The 23,791-nt window shown below is 38.7% G+C and overlaps 2 protein-coding genes across 33 annotated transcripts in view; one reads left to right on the plus strand and one right to left on the minus strand.

Annotated features, from left to right (window-relative positions):
- Positions 1-19,959, minus strand: part of LOC18424507 (transmembrane and coiled-coil domain-containing protein STS1) — a 45,114-nt gene extending 25,155 nt beyond the window's left edge. For 4 of the 8 annotated variants that reach the window (XR_016041750.1, XR_016041749.1, XM_006829093.4 and 1 more), the window contains exons 1-3: positions 19,623-19,959; positions 19,425-19,506; positions 8,596-9,132 (exon numbers count right to left, since the gene is read on the minus strand). Coding sequence is in view for 5 of the 8 variants with exons in the window: in XM_006829093.4 (XP_006829156.1) it covers positions 8,596-9,132; positions 19,425-19,506; positions 19,623-19,849 (846 nt within the window). In the remaining 3 variants the exon portion in view is untranslated. The remainder of the gene's footprint in view (positions 1-8,595; positions 9,133-19,424; positions 19,507-19,622) is intronic. The other 4 variants (XR_016041751.1, XM_020676667.2, XM_088848496.1 and 1 more) reach the window with 2 other exon arrangements.
- Positions 19,960-21,678: 1,719 nt separating this feature from the next.
- Positions 21,679-23,791, plus strand: part of LOC105421803 (uncharacterized) — a 31,422-nt gene continuing 29,309 nt past the window's right edge. For 21 of the 25 annotated variants that reach the window (XR_016041756.1, XR_016041757.1, XR_016041754.1 and 18 more), the window contains exons 1-3: positions 21,679-21,896; positions 22,498-22,638; positions 22,996-23,124. Coding sequence is in view for 4 of the 25 variants with exons in the window: in XM_020661561.2 (XP_020517220.1) it covers positions 22,589-22,638; positions 22,996-23,124 (179 nt within the window). In the remaining 21 variants the exon portion in view is untranslated. Of the gene's footprint in view, positions 21,897-22,497; positions 22,639-22,995; positions 23,125-23,248; positions 23,699-23,791 lie in introns of those variants that run through there. The other 4 variants (XR_002279278.2, XR_016041762.1, XR_016041763.1 and 1 more) reach the window with 4 other exon arrangements.

The raw sequence follows: 23,791 nt of genomic DNA on the forward strand, positions 1-23,791 counted from the left end.
TACAAGGAGGAAACGGTGGGCCGGTCCTTCAAGGCCTTCATATTGGAAGCCCATAACATGATAAATTTCTTTCATTCTCGCCAAATCTCTGTCACTTCCATCCCCGTCGACCCCCTTGGCCTTGTCCCCCACCGAAGGGGGAGAGATGGGTGTACCAAGATCCTCAGATGACTCTATGGCTTGGTCGTTTCCATCCCCGTTGACCCCCTCAACGTTGTCGCACACCTAAGGGGGAGAGATGGCTGTACCGGAAACCTTGGGCGACTCCATGGCTTGCTTTGTGCGTGGGAGGGGTAGAGGTCGAGGGGTAGGAAAGGAAGGGGTTCAGAGGAAGAGGGTAGAGGAGTGATGGAGGGGTTTATCGGGCTGTGGGCGGGAAGACGGGGGGGGGGGGGGGGAGGGGGGCGGTTGGGCATTGGCGAAAGAGTGGAGGGAAGGCAAGGCGAGCCAAAAAGGAGTGGCACAGCCGAGTGAGGAAGAGAGGGATACAACATGCCATGGGCCGGGATAGGAGAGGGCGGGGAAGAGGCAAGGTTGAAAACAGCTTGGTGTTGGAAAGCAAATGGAGGGAGCATTAACGCTTCGATGAGGGCGTTTTCAGACTTCATTGAAAGCATACCCCTCTTAGACATCCCCCTTTCAGGCGCTTCCTTCACTTGGTCTAACCATGCCCCCACCCCCATCATGTCTAAGCAAGACAGATTCTTAATCAATCAACAATGGGAAACTTTGTTCCTTGGCACCACCTCCCGTGCCCTCACAAAAACAACTTCTAATCATAAGCCCATCCTTTTAGATACTAATCCCCCTCCTTGCACCCACAAACCTTTTAGTTTTGAATTACATTGGCTCGAGAAACCTACCTTCATGCCACTGTTAGCTTCAGTGTGGTCTTCCACTAATGTTATCAGTTGGGTTGGGTTCAAACTATCTCGCAAACTCCAAAACCTTAAAGCAGTGCTTAAAATATGGAGTAGGGATCTTCTCTCAAACTTTAGAACCAGAATTAGAAACATGTCGGCCTTAATCTCCGAAGCGGGCCAATTGGAAGAAACTAGGCTACTCAACTCCAATATGGAGTAGGATCTTCTCTCAAACCTTAAAGCAGCGCTTAAAGTGTTAGCTACTCGACTCCAACATTCTCTTGACTCCATCATCTCCCTTTCTCAGTCAGCTCTTGTAGCTAACAGACAAATTCTGAATGGGGCCTTGACTGCTCATGAGGCCATACACTCTTGATCCCTCTCAGGGCAGCAAGGTCTAGTCATAAAACTAGACTGAGAAAAGGCTTATGATAGGGTAGATTGGGATTTCCTTGATTCTATCCAATCTAAAAATGGGCTTTGTTCCCACCTGGAGAAAATGGATCTCCAAATGCATTTCAAAACCCTCAATCTCCATTATCATTAATGGCTCCATTATCTTTCAAGCGAATAGGGGCCTTAGGCAAGGAGACCCTCTCTCAATAGGGGAACTGTTTAGTCAGGCAATTTCTTGTCATTATGACTCTAGATCCCTCACGGGATTCCAGACTTCCCACCTAGGTCCAATTATCACCCAACTTCTCTACGCAGATGACACGCTCATTTTCTACGATGTTAATCCTTCTCAAGTCAACTGTCTGTGGCGCTTTCAGAGAACCTTTGAACTTCTTACTGGAATGAAAGTCAAACTCTCTAAAACTAAAATGATGGGTATACATGTGGAAGTTTCTATTCTTCAAAGGTTGGCCTCTTGTCTTGGATGCACCACTCATACCATTCCATCCTCATACTTTTTTTTGGATAAGTCAGTGGCGGAGAAGGACCCTACCCTTTTTTTATTAATAAAAGAGCAGAGAAAAACAATTAAGATACAACCCTATGGTAGGGCAAATGCGCCAGATCATGTAATAAAAGAGAGGAGAGAAAATTTGGTCATCTATGGCGCCACACAGTAGCACCGGGGCCAGCAGCTACCCTCTTAGTTAGGGCATCAGCAACCATGTTAGCCTCACGAAAAACATGTGTAATGGACCATCGATGAGAAGACAGTCTGGTGCAACAATTGTCCACAATCGTCTTTAGGCTCCATGGAGCATTGCATCGATTTGAATGACATTCACAAGCAAGGCCGAGTCACTTTCAATTTGAATTGGAAAGCAATTACTTTGAATAACCAATTGAATTCCTTCCTCAAATGCCAAGAATTCTGCATGGTTATTAGAAGCAAAACCAAAATGCTTTGCAAAAGCAGCAATAAAGCCGTCCGCACTGTTCCTGATAACTCCACCACCACCTGCTAAACCTGGATTTCTCAAGGAAGCACCATCAATATTGAGTTTGTAATTATGAGTCTCAGGAAAAGACCACACTACCGAAGTAAAAGACTCAGCCCTCTGCTAGGGCCTGAACATGTAGGGTAATCCTTTCCACAATAAGCTCTCTCCTGGTGGGTCTTGACTCAAAAATTCTTCTGTTGTGCTCTTCCCATAGAACCAAATAGCAGTAAAAAAGATGGAAGACCAAATATTACGAAGTCCATGTGATTTAAACCTGAAAGGTAACCACCACCTAAGTAAATCAGGGACAGAGGTACCGAAGACAAACCTTTTTCCACATCTCCAAGAGAGTGATATCCATACACCCTGCGCAAAGGCACATTGGAATAATAGATGAAAAAGATTGCCATCATGGTTATTACAAAAGGGACATAAAGAGTCCAGTTGCATGCCTTGCTGCTATAATAAGAATGAAGTGGGCAATCGATTATGCAAGGCCAGCCATGAGAACTATTTCGCCCTTGAGTGGCATTTGGAGGACCAAACTGCACGGAAAATAGGTTGTGATGAACCTTGATGCCTAATAAAATCCCATGCCCTTTTAATAGAGAATAATCCATCAGCAGAATGAATCTAATCAGTGAATCCTTCTTGGGCTGTAGAGGGAGAGTATAATTCTCAACCTCTCTCCATATATTCCTCAAAAAATCAGATGTGGGATGTGGTAGAACCCAAGCTTGAGGTACTCCTCTGATAAAGTCTGAAACCCTCCTCCCTACAGCAGCCCCCAAATATTCCTGAATGTTATCATCGTAGAAATCTGAGAGTGATTGACCTGCTAACCATGGGTCCATCCAGAAATCCATCATCTGACTATTACCAATATTCCACTATACATTGCCTCTCAAATGAAACAAGCCAAGTAAAATCCCCTTCCATTCATGAGAACATCCTCTTCTGCCTTCAGCCTCCCAAATAGAGGACTTTCTAAAATATTGATGTTTGAAGAACCGTGCCAACAACGAGGATGAATTTTCCAAAATGCTCCATGTTTCATGTGATATTGAAATCCGCCATATCCCTTACCTCAAGACCTCCTTCAGTTAGAGGGACACTGTTTTCCATTTTATAAGATGAATACCTTTTTTTTTGCTTCACCGGCTCATAAGAAGTTTCTCTGTAGTCTCTCTATCATATTACATGTTTTCTTTGGGAGAATGAAGGATAACAACCAGAAAACCGATGAAGCCCCCAGTACAAGCAATTGAAGTCGACCGGCATATGAGAGGCATAAAGGCTGCCAAGACCCAATCTTACTGAACACCTTACCCACCAGACTATGACAACTGTGCCTCAGATGTCCACGAAATAATGGTAGGCCTAAATAGAAATAATGGTAGGCCCAAATAGCGGACAAGAAGAAACCCTTCAACAAACTTTAACTCCCTCAGAATTCTTCCCTATCACCTTGCTTTTACATGAGTTCAAAATCTAACAGTACTCCTCTCAAACTTATGAATAAGTTCACACATTGCTGTGGCAGTAGAAATGGATGCCTCACAGAAAATAAGCACATCATCAGTATAAAAAAGATAAGAGACCCCATAGTCACACCCTGAAGGAAACGCGCCGAGAACCATGCCTTGCCTTGCAACATAGCACAATCAAGTTGTCTACTAAAAAAATCCATGACCAGCAAAAAAAGATAAGGAGATAGAGGATCCCCTTGCCTCAAACCTCTCTTACCTTTAAAAAAACCTTTGGGTGAGCCATTCCTCATAACAGCGAAAGAAGTAGTGGAAATACACAAGTGAATCCAAGAAACAAATAACTCAGGAATACCCAAAGCGTGCATCCTACCCACTATAAAATCTCAAGACACTCTATCATATGCACTGCTCAAATCGATTTGCAGACACATTTTAGGCCGATCTGAGTTCTTAAGGCAAAGAGACATAAGTTTGTTTGCCATGATAATATTATTAGTAATAAGCCTACCTTTCAAAAAAGCAGCCTGCCTAGGGTTGATAAAATCAGCAAGAACAACTCGTAGGCGAGTAGAAATTATTTTGCTGATGATTTTGTATAAGACATTACACAACCCTATAGGTCGAAAGTCTTTCATCACCCTAGGTGCATCCACTTTAAGAATCGGACAAATAAAGGTAGAATTGATTTGCTTGAGCAACTTACCCTTAGTGAAGAAATCTTTAAGGGCCAGAAAAACATGTGGGACAACCATTATGCATAAGCAACCAAAGAAAACCATGTGGGACAACCTTATAGAGAGATTCACATGGAAATTCGCCTCTTGGAAAGGCAAATATCTATCATTTGGGGGAAGAATCACCTTAATTCAAGCAACTCTAGCCAGTATTCCCATTTATTTCATGTCACTTTTCCATATCCCCATTTCGGTCATTCAGAAACTGGAAAAACTCATGAGAGACTTCCTTTGGTCAGGGGTGGAAGATATCAGGAGAATTCACCTAGTGGCCAGGGACCTAGTATGTCATCCTAAGAAATTCGGTAGCCTTGGTATTAAAAATCTTAGACTTATGAACCACGCCCTTCTAGGGAAACGGTGGTGGAAATTCTCCTCCCCCCACCCCCTCCTATGGAAAGAGGTCATTCAAGCTAAATATGGCCTAAATGGGGACAATTGGCTACCTAGATCTCCTCCTCATCGATCTTCTAAGGCCTAGAAAGGTATCTCTTCTACTAGGTTAGAATTTACCAATAGAATTAGGTACTGTTTAGGAGATGGCCTTAGAATTCATTTTTGGACAGCTACCTAGTTAGGAACTTCTTCACTCTCTCTGGCTTTCCTTCACTTTTTCTTGCAGCCCAAAACCAATCGGCCCTAGTTGCAAAGTACGTGCCCTTCTCAAGCTCATCTCTAGTATGGACTCCCATCTTCAAACGCAATCTAACCGATCAAGAATCCTCAGCCCTTATCACACTGCTGAAAACCTTAGGAAGATCTTTTAGCACCCTATGACAACCAGATTCAATGATTTGGTCTCCCGCTCCCTCGGGCTTTTTCGCAGTCTCATCTTTTTATTCTTCCCTCATTCCCATTCCCAATCCTAAACCTCTTCTCGATTTATCTTGGTCATTACCCATCCCTCACAAAATCGAGGCATTTATTTGGGTACTCCTACAAGGCAAAATCCTTACCCTTGACCAACTCAAAAAAAGGCGCTTTTCATTCCCCAACCGATGCATTTTGTGTCTCCAAGAAGAGGAGACAATTTCTCACCTCTTCCTCCAATGTGAGGTGTCACAAAACCACTGGTCTTCTATCCTAAACCTTTTTGGGTTACAATGGGTAACCCCTGAAAATTCAACCCAATTATTTCAAATTTACTTTGAACCTCCTTTTTCAAAGCAAGGAAAACAGCTAAGGCATCTTGCCATCGCAGACTATTTTGGAGTCTTTGGTTAGAGAGAAACTCTAGGACCTTCAGAGGTATACATAAAACAACCCAGTCTATTTTTACTCGATTACTGCTTTGATCTCATACTGGGCCAATTCCTTCCCCATTTTTGCCACTACGCAAATTTCCCACTTCCTCAACAATTGGGACAGCCAGTTACACATTTCTGTCCAAACAAATAGACCTAGACCTCCTTGGACCCACCCTCCCCAAGGCTTCCACAAACTCAATATAGACTATTCCTCCCTAGGCAGCCCAGGCCCCTCGAGCATAGGTGGAACCTTGGCTGGACCTACTTCAACCATTATGTCTTTCTCTAAATTCATAGGACACCAGGACTCTATATATGCGGAAGCTATGGCCCTCTTGGTACGTCTCAACAAGGTGCTTGAATTAGCACCTGAAGCTCTAGGGATTTTGGTGGAGTCGGATTCATTTAACATTGTAAGATGGGCTACACAAGAGCAACAGCCTCCCTGTAGGCTTTTTTCCATTTTTTATAACATCTACTACCTTTGCAATCTTCTTCCTCAGGTTTCCTTTCACATATTCCCAGAGAGGTAAATACCAAGGCAGATCGACTAGCTAGGGAAGGAGCTTCTCTCGGTCCATTTACTCAGCAAGCAACCTAATCTCCTCATTCACCTCTATCGCCTTCTCTTCCCCAATTCTCTCTTCCCTCTCCCCCTAGATTTCTTCTGAAAAAAAAAAGAAGAGAAAAAAAAGGAAGGGAAAAAAAAAAGGAAAAAAGGAAGGAAAAGGGAGAAAAACAAAATAAGAGGCTAATTATCAAAAAAAATAATTAAGAGGCCCAATCATTCCATACCAGTCTGCTGGGGGCAAAAGCTTCATTTTGTGCTCCCGAGCCGCCCTCATTTTACATTGCCTAACCAGACCATTGTCGATACATGATCACTAACATACCCGGAGGTAGGAGTCCTCGCTTCGCTCAATGACTAATCTCAGGTACGCATCACTGTAACCCTCACTCCTCACCTCCTCATTCTCTTCTTCCATCTTCTATCCCCATTAAACCACCAACCTTCTTATACGAAAACTATTACATAGCTGCAGCGTTCATGCTCACCCTCAACCTTTCTTCCTTTTTCATCTCTCCCTCTCTCTCCAATCTTCCCATTGACCACGCCCGCTCCAACCCCTTCCACCACTAAAACCACTACAGCTCCAGTCCACATACTCCCCCTCTCATCCCTTCTCTTTCCCCCCTCCTCCTCTACACTCTCCCCCCTCTCATCCCTTCTCGTTTCACCCTCCCCAGTTCTTAATTCTTCATCCCTATATCTCCTACTTCCTCTCTACTCTCGCACATTTTCTTAAACCTCATCTCAACTCTAAGGAATGGATAAGGACAAACTAGGGTGGGGTTTTAGGCTATGGAAAGTAAGAGCCCATGGACCTCGTCACCTATTACAAAGGATCTCTCATCTCTCTCACCCAACCTCCCCCAGCCCTCATTACCTCTAATTTCTCACACCTGGCCCTCAGGACCTCTCTGCATAGTTCTCTGGGGTTCTCACCTGCCTACCCATCCTCCACTAGACCTCAAAACACATTTGCCTCCCTGGTTCTCTATGCTTAGTACAGTGGGGTCCGCTGCACTTTATACTGCCGGGTGTTCTCATCAGCTCTTTCACCAGATAGCAGAGCCACCAGCTCTTTCACCAGCTAGCAGAGGCCCGATGCTCACACTAGCTCTTTCATCTGATAGCAAAGGCCCCCCTACCTGACTATCTTTAGCTTGGCATTATTTATCTCTCATCAACAAGGCCCTCTGCTTTGCACAAGGATTTTGTATCCTTTAAGCATATGTATGGCTCTGCCCACTTTTTACGTATTTTTTCCCTTCGTTTTTCTATATGTTTTCTTCTTCTTTTCTTCTCTCTCCCTATCTCAACTTATGTTGTCTGTGCACCCAATATGTGGGGTTGGCATCTTTAGGGTTAGAAAGAAATGTAATTCTTTACTCTTTTAATGCAGTCAACCTATTTCTCCAAAAAAACAAATCTTACAAAAAGTTGACTTGGACTATCTTTGAGAGATATCATGTGATACACCCAATAAATGGGAGCTAAGTACGAATATTTTTCTCAACCATTAAAAGTTATTTCTAACCATTAAACAAAAGAATGAATATTTTTCCAGCTAAGGGATTTTGAAGCCACCTGTTAAATTAGCATGTAAAAATCTGTAGTACAATATGGTACAGGACAATAGGTCCAATTAGGAAAGAGCAAAGGCTAAAAATGAACATGATTGTGACAATTTCTCATTCTATCATCTGATATTATGTTGGAGAGGTGTTCCAGGGATGCAAGTCCACATATGTGACCCCTGATGCATCAGCCATCATCTCAAAGATGGATAGTTGGTAATGGTGGTCTCACTGAAACCTAAAATGGAGGATCTTAAAAACACTTGAAAAAAATATCAATTTTTATTTTTAAAATTTATTTTCTTTTTTTATATTCATGTTTATTATCATAGAGATTATCGACCCCTAATTTTTTGGATCTGAAATCCATCTCTAAGATGGATTTAAGATATAGGACTCATGTAAATAGATGAGTTGGGTGACTCATAAAAACCTTGTCCTATTATGTTTGATATTGTAAGGCTATAATATATGGAGAAAAACTACAAAATTCCTAATAAACTTCCAATTATTAGCTGCAGCGAGCCTATGTAATATACACATGCTGGTGAAGCCTATTTTTGGGAAGATTTATGAGATACACTATAGCATCAGTCCAAATAAAAAGGCGAAAAAGTTAATACATTTGCAGAGGAGGGCCCCATTTTAAACGGGAATCCATAGTTTGTCTTTATCAGAAAAAGACAAAAGAATAGAGAAAGGTTGAGCATGAGAAGTCAAACCATTTTTATCCAGTTCACATCCAGCCATGTGGCCAACAACCGAAGAGCAATACGATGCCGTGCATCATAACCCTTCCTGATCCGTGATGCTTTCTTTTCATCTTCAGGTGTGTCAGCCAAACAAGCAGAAAGGAGATCAAAGAGAACTGCAACTTTGCGCTGATAACAAACTAGCTTAGCTTCTTGCAGTGGCTTGTCACTATTGCTATTACTCCGGCTCTCAGACTTGTCCTCCCCATCCTTTTCTTGGATCAATAATTTGCCCTCCCTGTCATGAAAGATATTAGGATTCGTTGTTTTTAAAACACTAGGGGTTGTACCATCTGCTTCAGAAGCCTCTTGCATATTGCTTGAAGAACTTCTTTGATCCCTCTCATGTTGGACCTCCTGGCTCCCTTGAGTAATATGAGTTGAACAGGAGGTGGAATCCAATAAGCTCATTGTTGCAGCATCAACTGCCTTTGACAGTGCAAACTCCTGTTCAATCTTCTCTGATGAATCTTTATCACAATTTTCTTCTGAAAGTAGCCTGAGAAACTGGAAGCAATATGTGTAAAAAACAAATAGAAATGATGTCAAAAGAAAAAGGGGCCTTTATGATGGAAAATACTAGGAATTGGAAATTTCTAATAAACTGAGAGAGTACACATTACACAAGAATAATGTACGCGACTTAGAAATTCAGTTACCACAGCGGCCAGTATACAATGGCATCACAGATCTAATACAACTGTTGCATATCCTGAAAAGAGAGACTTATCCTAAAAGAAACAAGATTTGGCAGCCCCACACAAGCTCATCACTCCTGCAATGCACATTGAATATACGTGGCAAATAGGCCCACCAAACTACCAACCCCTCCCAATGCAACACTGAATTAAAGATCAAACACTTTGGCAGAAAGTCTAACTATGTCAGATTAACAATGAATGTGTTCAAATTTGTGAAACACAAATTATGGTCAAATAAAGCCCTTAGCCCCATTAAATAATGAAAAGGCTCAAATCTCCTCTGCTCACATAAATATATAATTAGACATATATAACCAGAAAGTTTTATATGAAATTCAGATAATAAGGGTAAGGGATTATAATATAAGACTAACATAACAAGATTTGTTATTTGTTGGAATCCAGGACACGATTAAGGTTATATGAGACGTTAGCATAAATATAGTACAGCTCGGACAAATAAATATGCATGAAACTCATTGACACGAGCATTACCATAGTATAAAGAATATGTATATAACATAATTCCAAACGCTTGCTCATGGGCTCCCAGCTGTCCAATCGATTTTGAATAGTTGAAATTCTACGAGTTTCAATTTTTTATTTACAAATTTGTTGATCTGAAATTTTCAGGGTGTTGTGCCTAGAGCTCAAGCACCTAAATCCAAAAAAAAACAACATACCCCTGCAATATTTCATGAGAATTTTTGGTAATTTTAATTTTTGAGAATTATTTTTTTATTTTATTAAGTGCATGATGGTTGTGCAGACAGCCTTAAAATTTCAGCTCAATCCACTCTGCAAAAAACTAAAAATCAAAATAAAAAATACTAACACACATCCCCACGATATGTATATATATATATGGGATAATCTACAAGTCACAACCCTTCAAATTACAAAGGTTAATGTTAGAGTGAGTTGTGAATGGTGGATTTACTAAATATGAAGTGTCTTTTTTTTTTTAAAAATTACTGTTTGTGATATCTTGCTCATCAAGTAACGGTGTTTGTTAAATATCACAAACAGACAAGGGTATTTTGTCATTTTTGTAAGGGGCATAGTTGAAATTATTACTAAAGGACAAGGGTATTCTACTAATAAAGTTCCAGGATACTAACATCAAAAATACCATTGTACTTTTGTAAAAATTTAAATTTTCCCTTAATGATTAAGTTACCCATTAAAATAACTTTTTAAACAAAAAGTAGTGACTTTTTTAATAAATACCTCATCACAACTCATTCTAACATTAGCCTTTGTATTTTGAGGGATGGTTAACTCTAGACAAACCTTATATATATATATATAGGATTGTATAGAATGAGACCATTTACCTTGATACAAGGTAGTCACAATTACTTACAACGATCCAATGTGAAATTTGATAGCTTGGATGTGTCACAAAGTTCGAAAAAATTTCTTTTGAAGTTTGAGCTTGGTCGATGGAATAATTGCAGCCACTCAATTTCACATCCAATGGTCAAAATTAATGTGACCGCTTTGTACCAAAGGCAAATGGTCTCATTCTATAACTTTTTCCACATATATATATATATATATATCTATATATAATGATTTCTTGACCCAGCTAGCCTATTGAATAGCATATGCCGGAACAGCTCAGATTCAATCCAAGAATATCCAACAGCCAGTGTCTATGTCACCTTTTCATTTTACACTTTTGCAATAAATCCTTTTGACCAGGAATTTTGAAAAGAGGTGTGAGAAACCTAGGCACAACAAGAAAAAATAACAAAAGAATTATATGCAAAATAAAACATGACGAAAATGCCCCCATGCCTGTCAGGGCCATCTGAATTTGGGCCGTCCAGCCTATTCTTAGCAGGACAGTCAGCTCATATATATATATATATATATATATATTCATTATTTATATAGAAGCCACTAAGCAACTCCTATGGGCGACAACACTGTTTTTTCGCCCATAGGCTTGGTGCCATCCGATTTTTTCGGATGGTGTGCATAAAACGCCCGCAACAGACATAGCATGTTCATTGTAGTCCTTTTTTCAAGCAAAATTCAAGGGATTCTACCACGGCTCTCGAGTCGTTGCAATGGCTCTACGAGAGCTGTTGTGGGGAGAAACACTATTCAAAATCGCCCATAGGCGTTTTAAAACTTTTCCTTTACGTATATATATATATATATATATATATATATATATATATATATAGGTGTGGTTTGCAACCTTAAACAATCAAATTAAGGCATGCCTTCAAATTTTATCACAAATGTAAATTTGGTGTCTAAAATTCTTTAGGATGGCTTGAGAATCTATTTTGATCTCCAATTATAAAAATTTAAACTCCAAAAATGGTTCAAATGAAGTAGATCTACAAACACATGAAAATTTTGAAAATACACGGTCCAAATAATGTGTTGCAAGAAACACTATTTTTTAACTAGCTAGCTGCTAGCTCCTTCAATCCCAATCTTCAGTTTTCGTTGTGGGTCCAAGAACACCCAAAATGGATGCTGAAAGCGGTTGCAGCCTGAAATATTCAGTCCCAATCTTCAGTTTTCGTTGCTAGATCCATAGCTGCAAATGAGCCCTTTTCTCGAAACCGCGAAATATTTTTTTCCTTTTATATTCATACATCTTGATGTTGAGATGATCAATTAGAGGGTTTTCCAACATCAAACAACATTTTATGATGGATTTTTGAGGTGCACCTTAATTCTACATTTTAAGGTTGTAACCTTATATAAATGTTTATATATATATATATATATATATAAGAACGGATCTTGTCAGCCCACAAGCTAATAGAAATATAAAAAAAATAATTCGCAAAATAAATCGGTTACGTTCTCCCAGATTAATTGGGTACATTCTCCTCGAGCACTCAAGAAAGAATTCACAAAGCATAACAATCGAATTCAACCCTGTGTAGGCGTTCATCCATATTAATCGGGTACATTCTCCTAAAGCACTCAAGAATGCTTTGTTACTTAGATCCCATTACAAAATTCAAACAAGAAAACCTCAGAATTAGTAAATACATGAAAAAAACGGAATTTATATTGAGGGAAACAAGAGAAACGGGACTTACGTGTCCCAATTATCTTGTTTTTGGCATGGTCTTATCTTTCTTTGTTCAATATTTTTTGTTCTCAATTCTCTTTGTAATTCTTTGTGTATGTGTGTGCATGCTTCTTCTCTGTCTATCTAATTGCCTACCCCGTGTTCCTCTATTTGAAACTTCAGCTATTTGTCAAAATTCAAACTCCAACATGAAACCAACAGTTATTTTGGCAGTTAAAAGAAAATGGGGCTTTTTGCCCAACTGCCATAGACAGGGGGACCTTTTGTCCACTACTTCAACATTTATCATATAAGGGTTAGAATTTTGTTCGGGTGCCTAACGACACAATCAACAATTACTTGAAAGGTGCGGCATGTATAAAGCCGAGTCTCTAAACAATCAAAGTAAAGCACACCTTCAAATAGTGGCTTCAATACTAGAAATCTTTGTGATAGCCTTAAAATGTAGTTTCATTTTTAATTATAAAATTTAAAGCTTCAAAAATAGTGTAGATCAAGCAGATCTATGAAAACTTGAAAATGTTGAAAATTGACAGTCCAAAAATACATTACAAGATGTACTATTTCCAAACTTTGAAATTCATTTTTTTCTCATGTCAATGCATCATGATGTCCAGATGACCAATTTGAGGATATTTGGGCATCAAAACAACCTCTTTTAGTCAATTTATTGAGGTGGGCTCTAATTTGATTGTTTAGAGCTTTTTGAGGTGGGCTCTAATTTGATTGTTTAGAGCCTCGACTCCATATAAACGTTGTCCTTACTTGAATGCTCCACATTAATATGAGGACATTATGTACTCAAGCACTCATCTGACCACGACTTTTCACCGGTGTTAAGAGTCTTTAATGTATTTTTTAATAAATTTGAACTTTTTATGCACTCTATTTCCTTTTCTTTGCATTTTGTATGCCGGTAAATGTATTTGACATTTGGACCTAATTTGACCAAAATTTGCCCGAGATTTTATTTTAAAGGAGTTTCTCAATTATCACCATGCCAAGCTTTTATATGTCGAGGTGAATTTGAATTGACTCCAAAACAATTGGTTCATTTTCTAAATTTCGATGTGATTATCATTCTGATCTTTCATAAATCTATTCAAAGCTTTCGCTTTTTTTAATGCCTTTCATGTTTTCTAATTATATATAGTGGTGCATGAGGGGGTTAGCTTTGAACCTCACGTCAATCTCTTTCTCTCTTAGATGTCTCTTCTCTCTCTCTTTCATATCTGTCTCTTCTCTCTCTTCGTTTTCTCCTTTCTCTCTAAATTCTCTGACCTGGTATTAGAGTAGATATGATCTTCTCATCTTCCTCTTTCGTCTACCCTTTCCTTTCATCTTCCCCTTTCTTTTCATCTTCCCCTTTCATCTACCCTTTCTTTTCATCTTCCCCCTTCTTCTCATCCTCCCCTTACATCTACCTTTCCTTTGATCTTTCCCTTTCTCTTCATCATCGCCTTTTATCTAGCCTTTGGAAAACAGTAAAGCCATACCTTTCATGTTCCCCTTTCCTTTCAAAAAAGGCAAAAAAAAAAAGTAAACCCTAAAGATGTTGATGATGATCTTGTCAAGGGGTACCCTGGGACTATTCAGTCTAAATCCTAGGGTTGCTTCCAAGGGTTTTATGTGCAGAAGGCCATGTAAATCTGTTGTTAGTGTGGCAATGTTGTGTGTGTGTTTCCTCTTTTTGAGATCAAGATCTAGAGAGAGGTTGTAATCTAGTTTTAATAATGGTAGCATGCTGATGCTCAGATATGCCTAATGTCGTGTTGCCCTAATTTGTTCAAGTGTGAGAATGTGACCAGATCTGAATGCTAAGTATCTCTATCTATTTTAAGTGGTTCCCAACATTCTACTAGGCTTGTATGAGTGACTGAAATTTGCCAATCCTGGTTGTCCTCTTTCCCCTTTATTTTATTTATTCATAGATGAGAAAATTAAACCTAGAACCCTTATCTTCTTGAAACTGTGGGTTACAATCACCTCGTAAAATTATAAAATTAAATGAGCCCAATTATATTGTATGGGCTCAATCTCTCACAGTATCACTTGGTGCAAGGGTGCAGTTAAAATACTTGACGGAGGACAAGCCTAGGTAAATCCGATAGTAGATATGAAGAGTGGATGATGGAGAATATATAATCCTGACCTAGTCGTGGAGTAGTATGGAACCACAAATAAGTACGAATGAGATATTTCTTGATACATCTAAAGAAAATTGGGACACTTTGAAAGAAACATATTCATCAGATAAAAATATCTCTTGTTATATTTAAGAAAACTTTTCAATTACAACAGGGTAATAAGAGTGCGAGTGAGTAGTATAGTACCCTCAAGGGAATGTGGGAAGAGCTGAATCAACAGCCTATATTTGGTGATGTAGAATACAAGAAGAGGCAACATAATGAATTTAGGGTTGCCAAATTTTTATATGGCCTTAATCATGAGTACCATTTGGAATGTGGACAGATCTTGGCAAGCAGTGAATGCCCATCTCTCACAAATGTTTACATGTGCATTCATCGTGTCAATATATCTGCTTCTTCCACTCTTAACTCAAATGTTAGTAATGGATCGGCCTTGAATACAGTTGTAGAGAGAAGTGATGAAGGTAGAGGTTGAGGACGTGATCATGATGCAAGAAGAGGCCGAGGTAGAGGTGATGTCGAGGAATTCACAATCGTACACATTGTGGTTGTACAAATCATACAGTTGATAAGTGCATAGTTACCGAGATCTCCAACTTTCGTAGGCGATCCCTTCTATGATCCTCTCGCTCCCAGAACGGATCTCTCAAGGATCTCGATTTTAAAATTTTGGGATCTCAAAACCCCACTGATAGGGATCCTGATTCCTGCTGTTAGGGATCTCAATATCAGCCTTAAAGACCAAGATAACAACCAAACTCATGATTTTCTTTGTTTGTAGCAAAACTAGCAACACAACTATTGCTTGTTTGCTATCAAAGAGTATACATAATCCTAGATTATCATACACTTGAAGGTTGATAACAAGATTCCCAAAGAGTTGGGATCAAGATCCCAAAACGTCAGCATCAAGATTCCCAACAGGTTGGAATCTCTATCCCTAACATGTGCATTGTACAGACAGAATTCCCAACCACAGGGATCTTCTAGCATTTCACGATCCCTCGCTCCCAATCCCAGTACCATTCCCACTCCTGCTCCTAAAACCTATGGATAAGTGTTGGGACAAGGTTGGTAAGACTGCTCTAGCAAACCAGCTCTTACACATATAAGAGTGATGACCTTTATCCGAATGGACCCCGTGATCGCCAACAACAGTCGGATTCTGCTGGTGACTCTGTTTTGCTTTCAAACGAAGAATATAATAAATTTATTAACAAGTACAGCAGTTGATGGTTCCCTCTTCCTCTTCTACTGCCACCCTTACCAATTCACGTACTCTTGTGCTTCTTGCCTCTAAGAAACCTTCTCCCTGAGTTATTCACTCAAGAGCCTCTAATCACATGATTGGTGAGTCCTCTATTTATGTATATCCAAATAAGTGTACTCCTAATTCCTCTGATACCCTGATTGATGGATTGTTGTCCAATGTGTCAGAGCAAGGTACAGTTATGCCTACTTCTCTTTCGTTGTCATCTCGACTATACGATCCAAATTTCCTTGTAAGTTTATTATCTACTAGCATATCAACCAAATCTCTTCATTATTATGTGAACTTTTATCCTTCTTCTTGTGTCTTTCAGAATCTAAAGACAGAGGACGATTGGTGGCGGGTATGAGTCAGGTGGCCTGTACTATTTGAATCATGACCTTATTAGTGGTGCTCTTCATTTTGTTGATTCTCCTTTCTAATTGCATTGTAGGCTGGGTCATCCTTCTCTCGTCATGTCAGTAAGGAAAGCATCATAGGGTGTCATTTCGTCCTAGAGTTGAAAAACGAAGACTTGCTCCATTTACAATGGTTTATCTAATATTAGGGGTCTAGTTAGAGTACAAAGTTTGTCTGGTCATAAGTATTTTGTATCTTTTGAGGATGACTATTCATGAATGGCATGGTTATATTTAATAAAAGAGAGATATGAGATTTTCTCCATTTTAAATTGTTTCATAAAGAGATCCAAACTTAATTTAATAAGAATGTGTATATTTTACGTTCTGATAATGCTAAAGAGTATCTTTCTTGACAATTTTAGAATTATTTTACTCAAAATGGGATTTTATATAAACTTCTTGTGTGCATACTCGTCAACAAAATAGGGTTGCTAAAAGGAAAAATCAACACTTACTTGAAGCAGCCCGTTCTTTTCTCATGAATATGCTCCAAATGTCTATTGGGGAGATGTCTAGCTGACCTCATGCTATTTAATTAATTGCATGCCTTTTCAGTCTTAAATGGAAAAACACCAAACTCAATTCTCTTTCCTAATACTCCACTATTTGTTCCTCATTGAGGGTTTGCGTGTGTTTGCTTTGTTCATATGTTAGGTACTGGTAATGATAAGGGCAGATCCCCGGGCTATCAAGTGTATTTTTCTCGAGTATGCACGTTTTCAAAAAGGTTATCATTGTTATCATCCCGGTTTACAAAATAAATTTATTTGTGTCAATGTAAGTATTTTTAAAGATACTTCTCATTTTTCAGAAGAGAGTCATCCGCTTGAAAGTTTTTTTATCCAGCTTTTAAAGAAGTCCCAAAGCCCTTTGCCTTCTATGATCCCTCTTCTTATTCTTGTTGATACTTCTTCTCAATCCCAGTTACATGACTCCAATTAATCTAGTACATCTATACGTCATGATGTTTCTTACAAGCAGCCCATAAAGGTTTACACCAGAAGAAAATGCAGGGTGGACATCCACACCAACTTAACTAGCCACTCAATCATCATCTTCGTCTATTGATTACTTCCTTGTGGTGATGATGTACCTATTGCAATCCGTAAAAGTATCAGGTCTTGTAGTCAACATCCGATTGCACATTTGGTTACCTTTACAAATTTGTCTCCATCATATCAAAAATTTGCTTTCGCCCTTTCATCTATTTCTATTCCTAAGACCTATTAAGAAGCACTTTCTCATGCTGGGTGGAGAAGAGAAATGGAAAAGGAGATGGATGCACTTCATTCAAACGATAAATGGGAACTTACTGAGTTACCAGTAGGAAAAATTGTTGGGTGTCGATGGGTTTATGTAGTAAAATATCAACCTAATGGCACTACAGAAAGACTAAAACCCAGACTTGGTAGCCAAGAAGTACACACAAACATTTGCCATTGACAACTCTGAAATATTTGCCTCTATTGCTAAACTTAATTCAGTTCGAGTGGTTATATATGTGGTTGCCAATAAGGGCCAGTCATTCTAGCAACTTGATGTCAAGAATGCTTTCTCCATGGTGATTCACTGGAACAAGGAGCAACCACCAGGGTTTGTTGCTCAAGAGGAGTCAGATAAAATGTGTAAGTTGAAGAAAGTAATTTATGGTTGAAAACAGTCCCCACGTGCATAGTTTAAAAAATTCAGTGAAACAGTTATAGCATATGGATATTGGCACAGTCATTCAGATCATTCAGTGTTTGTTTGGAAAAAGGACTCCAAAATAATTGTTTCTATATTGTAATATTGTTGTTATTAGCAAAGATCAAGAAAGAATCAGTCATGTGAAGACACATCTAAAACAATACATTCAAACGAAGGATTTAGGTCGGCTAAGGTATTTTCTTGAAATTGATGTGGCCAAATCAAAGCATGGCATTAGTTTGTCTCAAAGGATATATGTGACTGATTTGTTGATAGAAACTGGAACATTGAGTGCTAGACCAATGGATATGCCTATGGGTTCAAATACAAAATTATTGCTTGATCAGAGGGAGTTGTTTGAGGATCCAGGAAGGTACAAAAGACTGATAGCAGGCTGACTTTATTAATGGTGCGAATCTCTGCTTACAATCAATCTCCTAAACAAATATTGTAACAACTAGTTAAATAGCACCTAAGGGAATTAACATTCCAAACAAACGTGAAAGTCTCTACCGACTAATCACACCCTTAGATGCCATGCTAGATCTCTTACATTTCACCATGTTCCACCAAACCCACCCAACATACATTTCACCAAACCCACCCAACATATATTCGCAAAACCTAGCATCTACAACTATGCAGGAATTAACTTCATGCAGATCAAAAATTTCTAAGGACCCTTGCTTATGTCGTTGTGTTTATTTTAGGCAAGTACTTCTTTCTTTTGTTTTGTTTAGTGTTTCAAAAGTCAAACTCTCTCCAACTTTGTCAGAGCCAAAACATCGCCAACTTGCTAGATTTTTTCTACTTTGGAAAATCAAGTCTCTTAATTTGGAGAAGAATTGATGTCAACAGCGGAAATCAAACTGAGACCATCTAAATAGAGAAACACATACTACTACAAAACCCACAAGAATCTGGCATACATTTAACTTAGAAACTAAAAAATTCGGCAAAACACTAGTTTTTTGTTATGAAACATGGGAACCCCACAAGTACTGTTCCTCCCATTTTTCGAGCGTCCAAGGAGAGTCCAACTCCTTACAGACCTTGCATTCCCTGCCTTACATTAAGACGAAGCCGAGAATGATTTTGTTCTTCTTCTTTTTTTTCATGGTTCTCACACAAACTTCACCCAGCAATTCTCAAGCCATAGGGTTTTGGCATCGCACTTACTGTCCTCTCCTGCGAGGATTGCTTCCAATAATCAATTTATTACTGCATAGATCATGTTACTTGTCTTGCTTTCATTCCATGAATTACTTTAGGGAATCCTGAAAATTTGCAATGTTGAACTCATAATGCCTATAAATTATACCCATTAGCATGTTAGATTTTGGAATATAGGGCAAATCTATCCACTGTATTACTTATAGACATTTATGGGAATGCAATACGTACAAAGAACAAAAGATGCAAACATGAAAAGGGAGAAACAAATAACATATAATGCATATACAATGCAGAAGAAGAGTGAAAATTTTAAAATAAAAGCAGGTGAGCACGAAATTCACTCACTGCTCCAATATGGTGTTTGGCTGAAGAAGACAGGGCTGTTTCCTCAAGTCCAGTCCATGCTATAGGATCAATATCCAAGAACCTGTAAACCCCAAAGGAACCCCCACACTAAGAAAATGTGAGAGAAATGCCAATTCCAACATACAAAATTGCACCCGCGTTTGTTCGAAAAGAGAAGGAAGAAACAAACAAACAAACCGGAAAATGGGACGGACAAGGCCATAGTTTGGATGCGTCCAAAGCTGGGATAATTCCTCAGGCAAGACATGGAGATCATCATGATGATGATGGGATTCTTCTTCTTCATCGTTGTTGGGAGGGAAGCCTAAGGGTCGAGTCTGGTGAATCTGGGCTTGCCTCAGAGCTAAACCCATTAAGGCTCCTGCAGCATATCTCTGCGTCGAATTCAATTCAGAGGTCGTCATATGTGTTATTGTTCCTTCTGTGTCACCCCCTCTCTCTCTCTCAAGTCTCAAAATATCTCAATCTACCTAAATACAGGACTTTTCATCTGCCTCTCTATCTACAACACCTTGTTTTCATCTCAACTCCTCAAGTCAAATTTATGTCTCCGTCTCTCTCTCTCTACCAGTTTGAAATGCCCGACCCTAGGACCAGTTCCAAATGCCGGACCGCCGCATACTGCTCCTTCCCACGCGGAACTGAGCGAAAGAAGGTGGGGTAGTAAAACCCGGCTATTTCTGGTCCAGGACGGAATCGAGGCGAATCAAACCGGTGCTAATGGGTTTTAGATCGGTTCCGTTCAAAATCTGCTTTTATTTTTTATTTTTTATTTTTTATTTTTTTTACAATTTATTTTAGCTCATCTGATATTATTTTTTATCCCCTTTAAATTTCCATTCCATAAACTTTTACTTTAATTTTTATTTTCTTTTATTTTAAAAAATTATTTGGAACTGACCTGGACGATCTGAGAACGATTTAGATCACCGATCCAACCATCTAGATCAGGATGGGGTGTACAATCCATACAACAAATCAACTTTTTTAAGCGGTATGGGACAATGCAAGGAGGTTTCCATCAAACTTTGGTATAGGTGAAATTCGAGATATTAAAGTACATCATAATGTTAAAAAAAATTATGGATTTGGCTTTGTATGTTATCTCAAAAATTATAGATACCCGACCTTACTTCCTCGGCATTGTCTCCCCAAATATTCTGTAAATCACAAATTTAACCCCCAAGATTATTTGCTTTGGCAAATACCCACATAAGTTAAAACGTAAAATATTTTTATGATGAAAATGCCCCTCATTGAATGTATTTTTTCTCATAAAAAAAATCAAACAAGTTTAGCACAATTCGTGCTGGACTGGCTTTATTTGAAAATGTGTGAGTGTCTAGCATAATATTGTGTTGAAAACGAGTCTCGCACATTTTGTGCTAGAAGGATAAATAGTTTTTTAAAATGATGCCGATTTGGCATCATTTAATAAAACTAAGTGGGTAAGAGAAATATGTGATATCCCTTTTTGCCTTGGGGGTGGTAACATAATTAAATATTTTGAGGTTGGTTGTATGGTTTAGAAAGTATTTAGGGAGGCATACCATACTAAAAAAGTGGGGTCAAGAGAGTATTTATCATTTTCTTTAAATTATAAAGAAAAAGTATAAAATGAGGCCATTTACCTTTGATACATAATGGTTACAATATTGGATGTGAAATTGGGTAGCTATAATTATTGCATTGACCAAGCTTAACCTTCAAAATATTATATCGAACTTTGTGACAAATCCAAGCTATTAAATTTCATATCAAATGGTTTTAAGGAATTGTGACCACCTTGTATCAAAGGTACATGATCTCATTATATGCGATTTTTATTATAAAACCGTCGAGTTCTTGTACAAGGAGGTCACAATTATTCTAAGTTGTTGGATGTGAAAACACAATATTTAAAAAATTTTATTTTAGACTTTATACTCAATCAATGACAACTATTCAACTAATCAATTTTATATCTAATGGTCAATAATGATTGACACATTCTCATAGCAAAACAAATTGTCCTACTGCATATATCTCCATGAAATAATAAATTATGTTAAAAGCTATATGACCTGGATTATCTCATATGATAATATAGAGTTCGGTTCATATGAAAATAGTCGTAACAAGCTGTTTTAATATGAACACGTTTGGTTCGTGAAATCAAAAGAGTGAAAACTCGTACCATGTGAAAATATTATACCACCCAGGGGCCATTTTCGTGTGAAAACAAATATGCACCTCGCAAGGTGGGAGCAGGTTCCCGCCTCAAAATAAGGTTAAATAGGGGTTTTAAATGCGTTTAGAAAGGAAATAACTCCCCTCTGATTCGGGAAACACCCTAGCGGCTCCACCCTCGCTGCTCTCCTCTGTCGCACCCCTCCCTGCAACTCTTTCTCTCTCTGAAACCCCAATCGCTCGTGTTCTTCTGCAATTTCTTCGCACCACCAAGGAAGAGAAGTAGAGCTTTCTCTCTCTAACTTTTATTTTCTACCTGTGGAACGATAATGAGTTTTCCTAAGAGTACATGTTTTCTCTCTCTATGCAGTAATGCTTTCTTGTGTCATGACATTTATTGGCTTTTTGTCATGTTCTTTCTACCCCACTATTCCTGTTATGTGTTCGTTGTTCCTCATTTGAAATCTCTCTCTCTCTAGAAACCCATATGTTCTCTTCTCTGTATGTGATTGCCTTTTGTTTTAATCTTTTATCCAGAGTTTTATTTCAGTAGGTTTTGTTAGGTGCAATGTTAAGAGGGTCATCAATTTTGTATCTATTATATTATCTGCCAAATCATTAGATGAGATCATGAAAATATTGCATGTTACAGTTACATGAACTTTGGTTGGAGTGCTTGCAAAATCGATTTTTTCATTCAATGCTTTTCTTCTTAATTTTTTTGAGAGGGGGCGTGATTTTAGGTGCTCTGTGTTTTGGTTTATAATCTTTATAAGCGTTTTTAATTTTGGTATTTAATAGTATATTCTTCATGATTTTATTTTTTGTCTCCGTCATATCCTCTTCTTTTACGCGTCCTCGTCTCTTATGACCGTGGAAGCAGTTGATGCATTTGATGGGTCCGACAATAAGCAGTGCACAGGGGGCAGGGAAAGAGGAGTATCTGCACCAGGACTCTGCAATCGACTCGTCAGATGTTTATGAGAGCGATCGATTCATGGCCGGAATACTCGGGCGACAAGAGGTCTCCCGTCCCAACTCTTTGTGTTTTTGCTTATTCGCTTGCTTGGTTTCCTGTACACTTGAATCAAATTTGTGCTCTCCCTTCCAGAAAGCTGCCCTTCTTTACTTTCATTTTTCTCTTCCTATTTCTTTAGTTTCTGGATGGTTTATATTTAGAAATACTCCTTTCCTTTTTTGGATGTGCGTTAGTTGGGTTTCCATCCTCGCCATTCCAGGTTTTTTTTTTTTTTTTCCCTTTGAATTTATTTATTTTTAGTTGGTTTTTGAATGACCATATTATGCTATTTGTGTGGTTCTTTATTTTTTTTTCTTTTCCCGGAATTTATTGCTGTGGATTCTTGAACTTTCCTGGTTTCAGGTGGCAGAACCTTTCGATCAAATGGACTCTTTTTGTTGTTATTACGAGCAGGCATTTTATGACATTTTTCCTTCCAAACTCCCATTGTGACAGATCTTCTATGAATCCTCTGTTGCTGAGCTTATTGATGTGAGTATTAACTATTCCTCTTGTCATTTCTAGTCTCTGCATGCATGCTAGAAATTTTTTTTTCATATGGTTGACAAAACTGTTGATATCATTTTTAAACCTACTCCTTTCTCTTGCATGGAAGGCTGTTCGTGCAATCCTTCTTTTGCTTCTTCGAGATGGCAATGGGCCCTAAACATGCATTTTTGACGTGTGGTTGACTCCATAGAGAACTCTGGATTTTTGCAGCCATTCAGGTTGGCACTACTTCGATTGGCCAATCTTTTGGTTACACCTAGAAAAGCCAGAGAAGATCTAGGGCGGAGACCCCTGTTTTGTAGTCATTTAGGTCATGTGGATTACCATCATTGTCCTTGATGTGCTGTGATCCCTTTGAACATTGAATATTGATCATTGACCACAGCCTAATTGTAAATACTTTTGGCAGTTTGATTAATGGGATCATTATTGCCCGAGTCCATAGTCTATTTCATTTGAGATGAAGGAGTACCTGGATGAGTGCTGTTCCTTTATTTTGTTCATTGCATATGGTTTCACCGCTAATTAATGAGACCCTAATTTCCAGCATTGTATCACATCAATGTTCTTGGCCATGAAGTCTAGGTATCTTGCAAATTCTAAAAAAATTTATGTCATACTCATCGTCTATATGAGAATTATGGAGTTT

Source organism: Amborella trichopoda, chromosome 9 (assembly GCF_054954075.1).
Source record: "Amborella trichopoda isolate Santa Cruz 75 chromosome 9, AtrichopodaSantaCruz75HAP2 v2.0, whole genome shotgun sequence".
Lineage (NCBI taxonomy): Eukaryota > Viridiplantae > Streptophyta > Magnoliopsida > Amborellales > Amborellaceae > Amborella > Amborella trichopoda.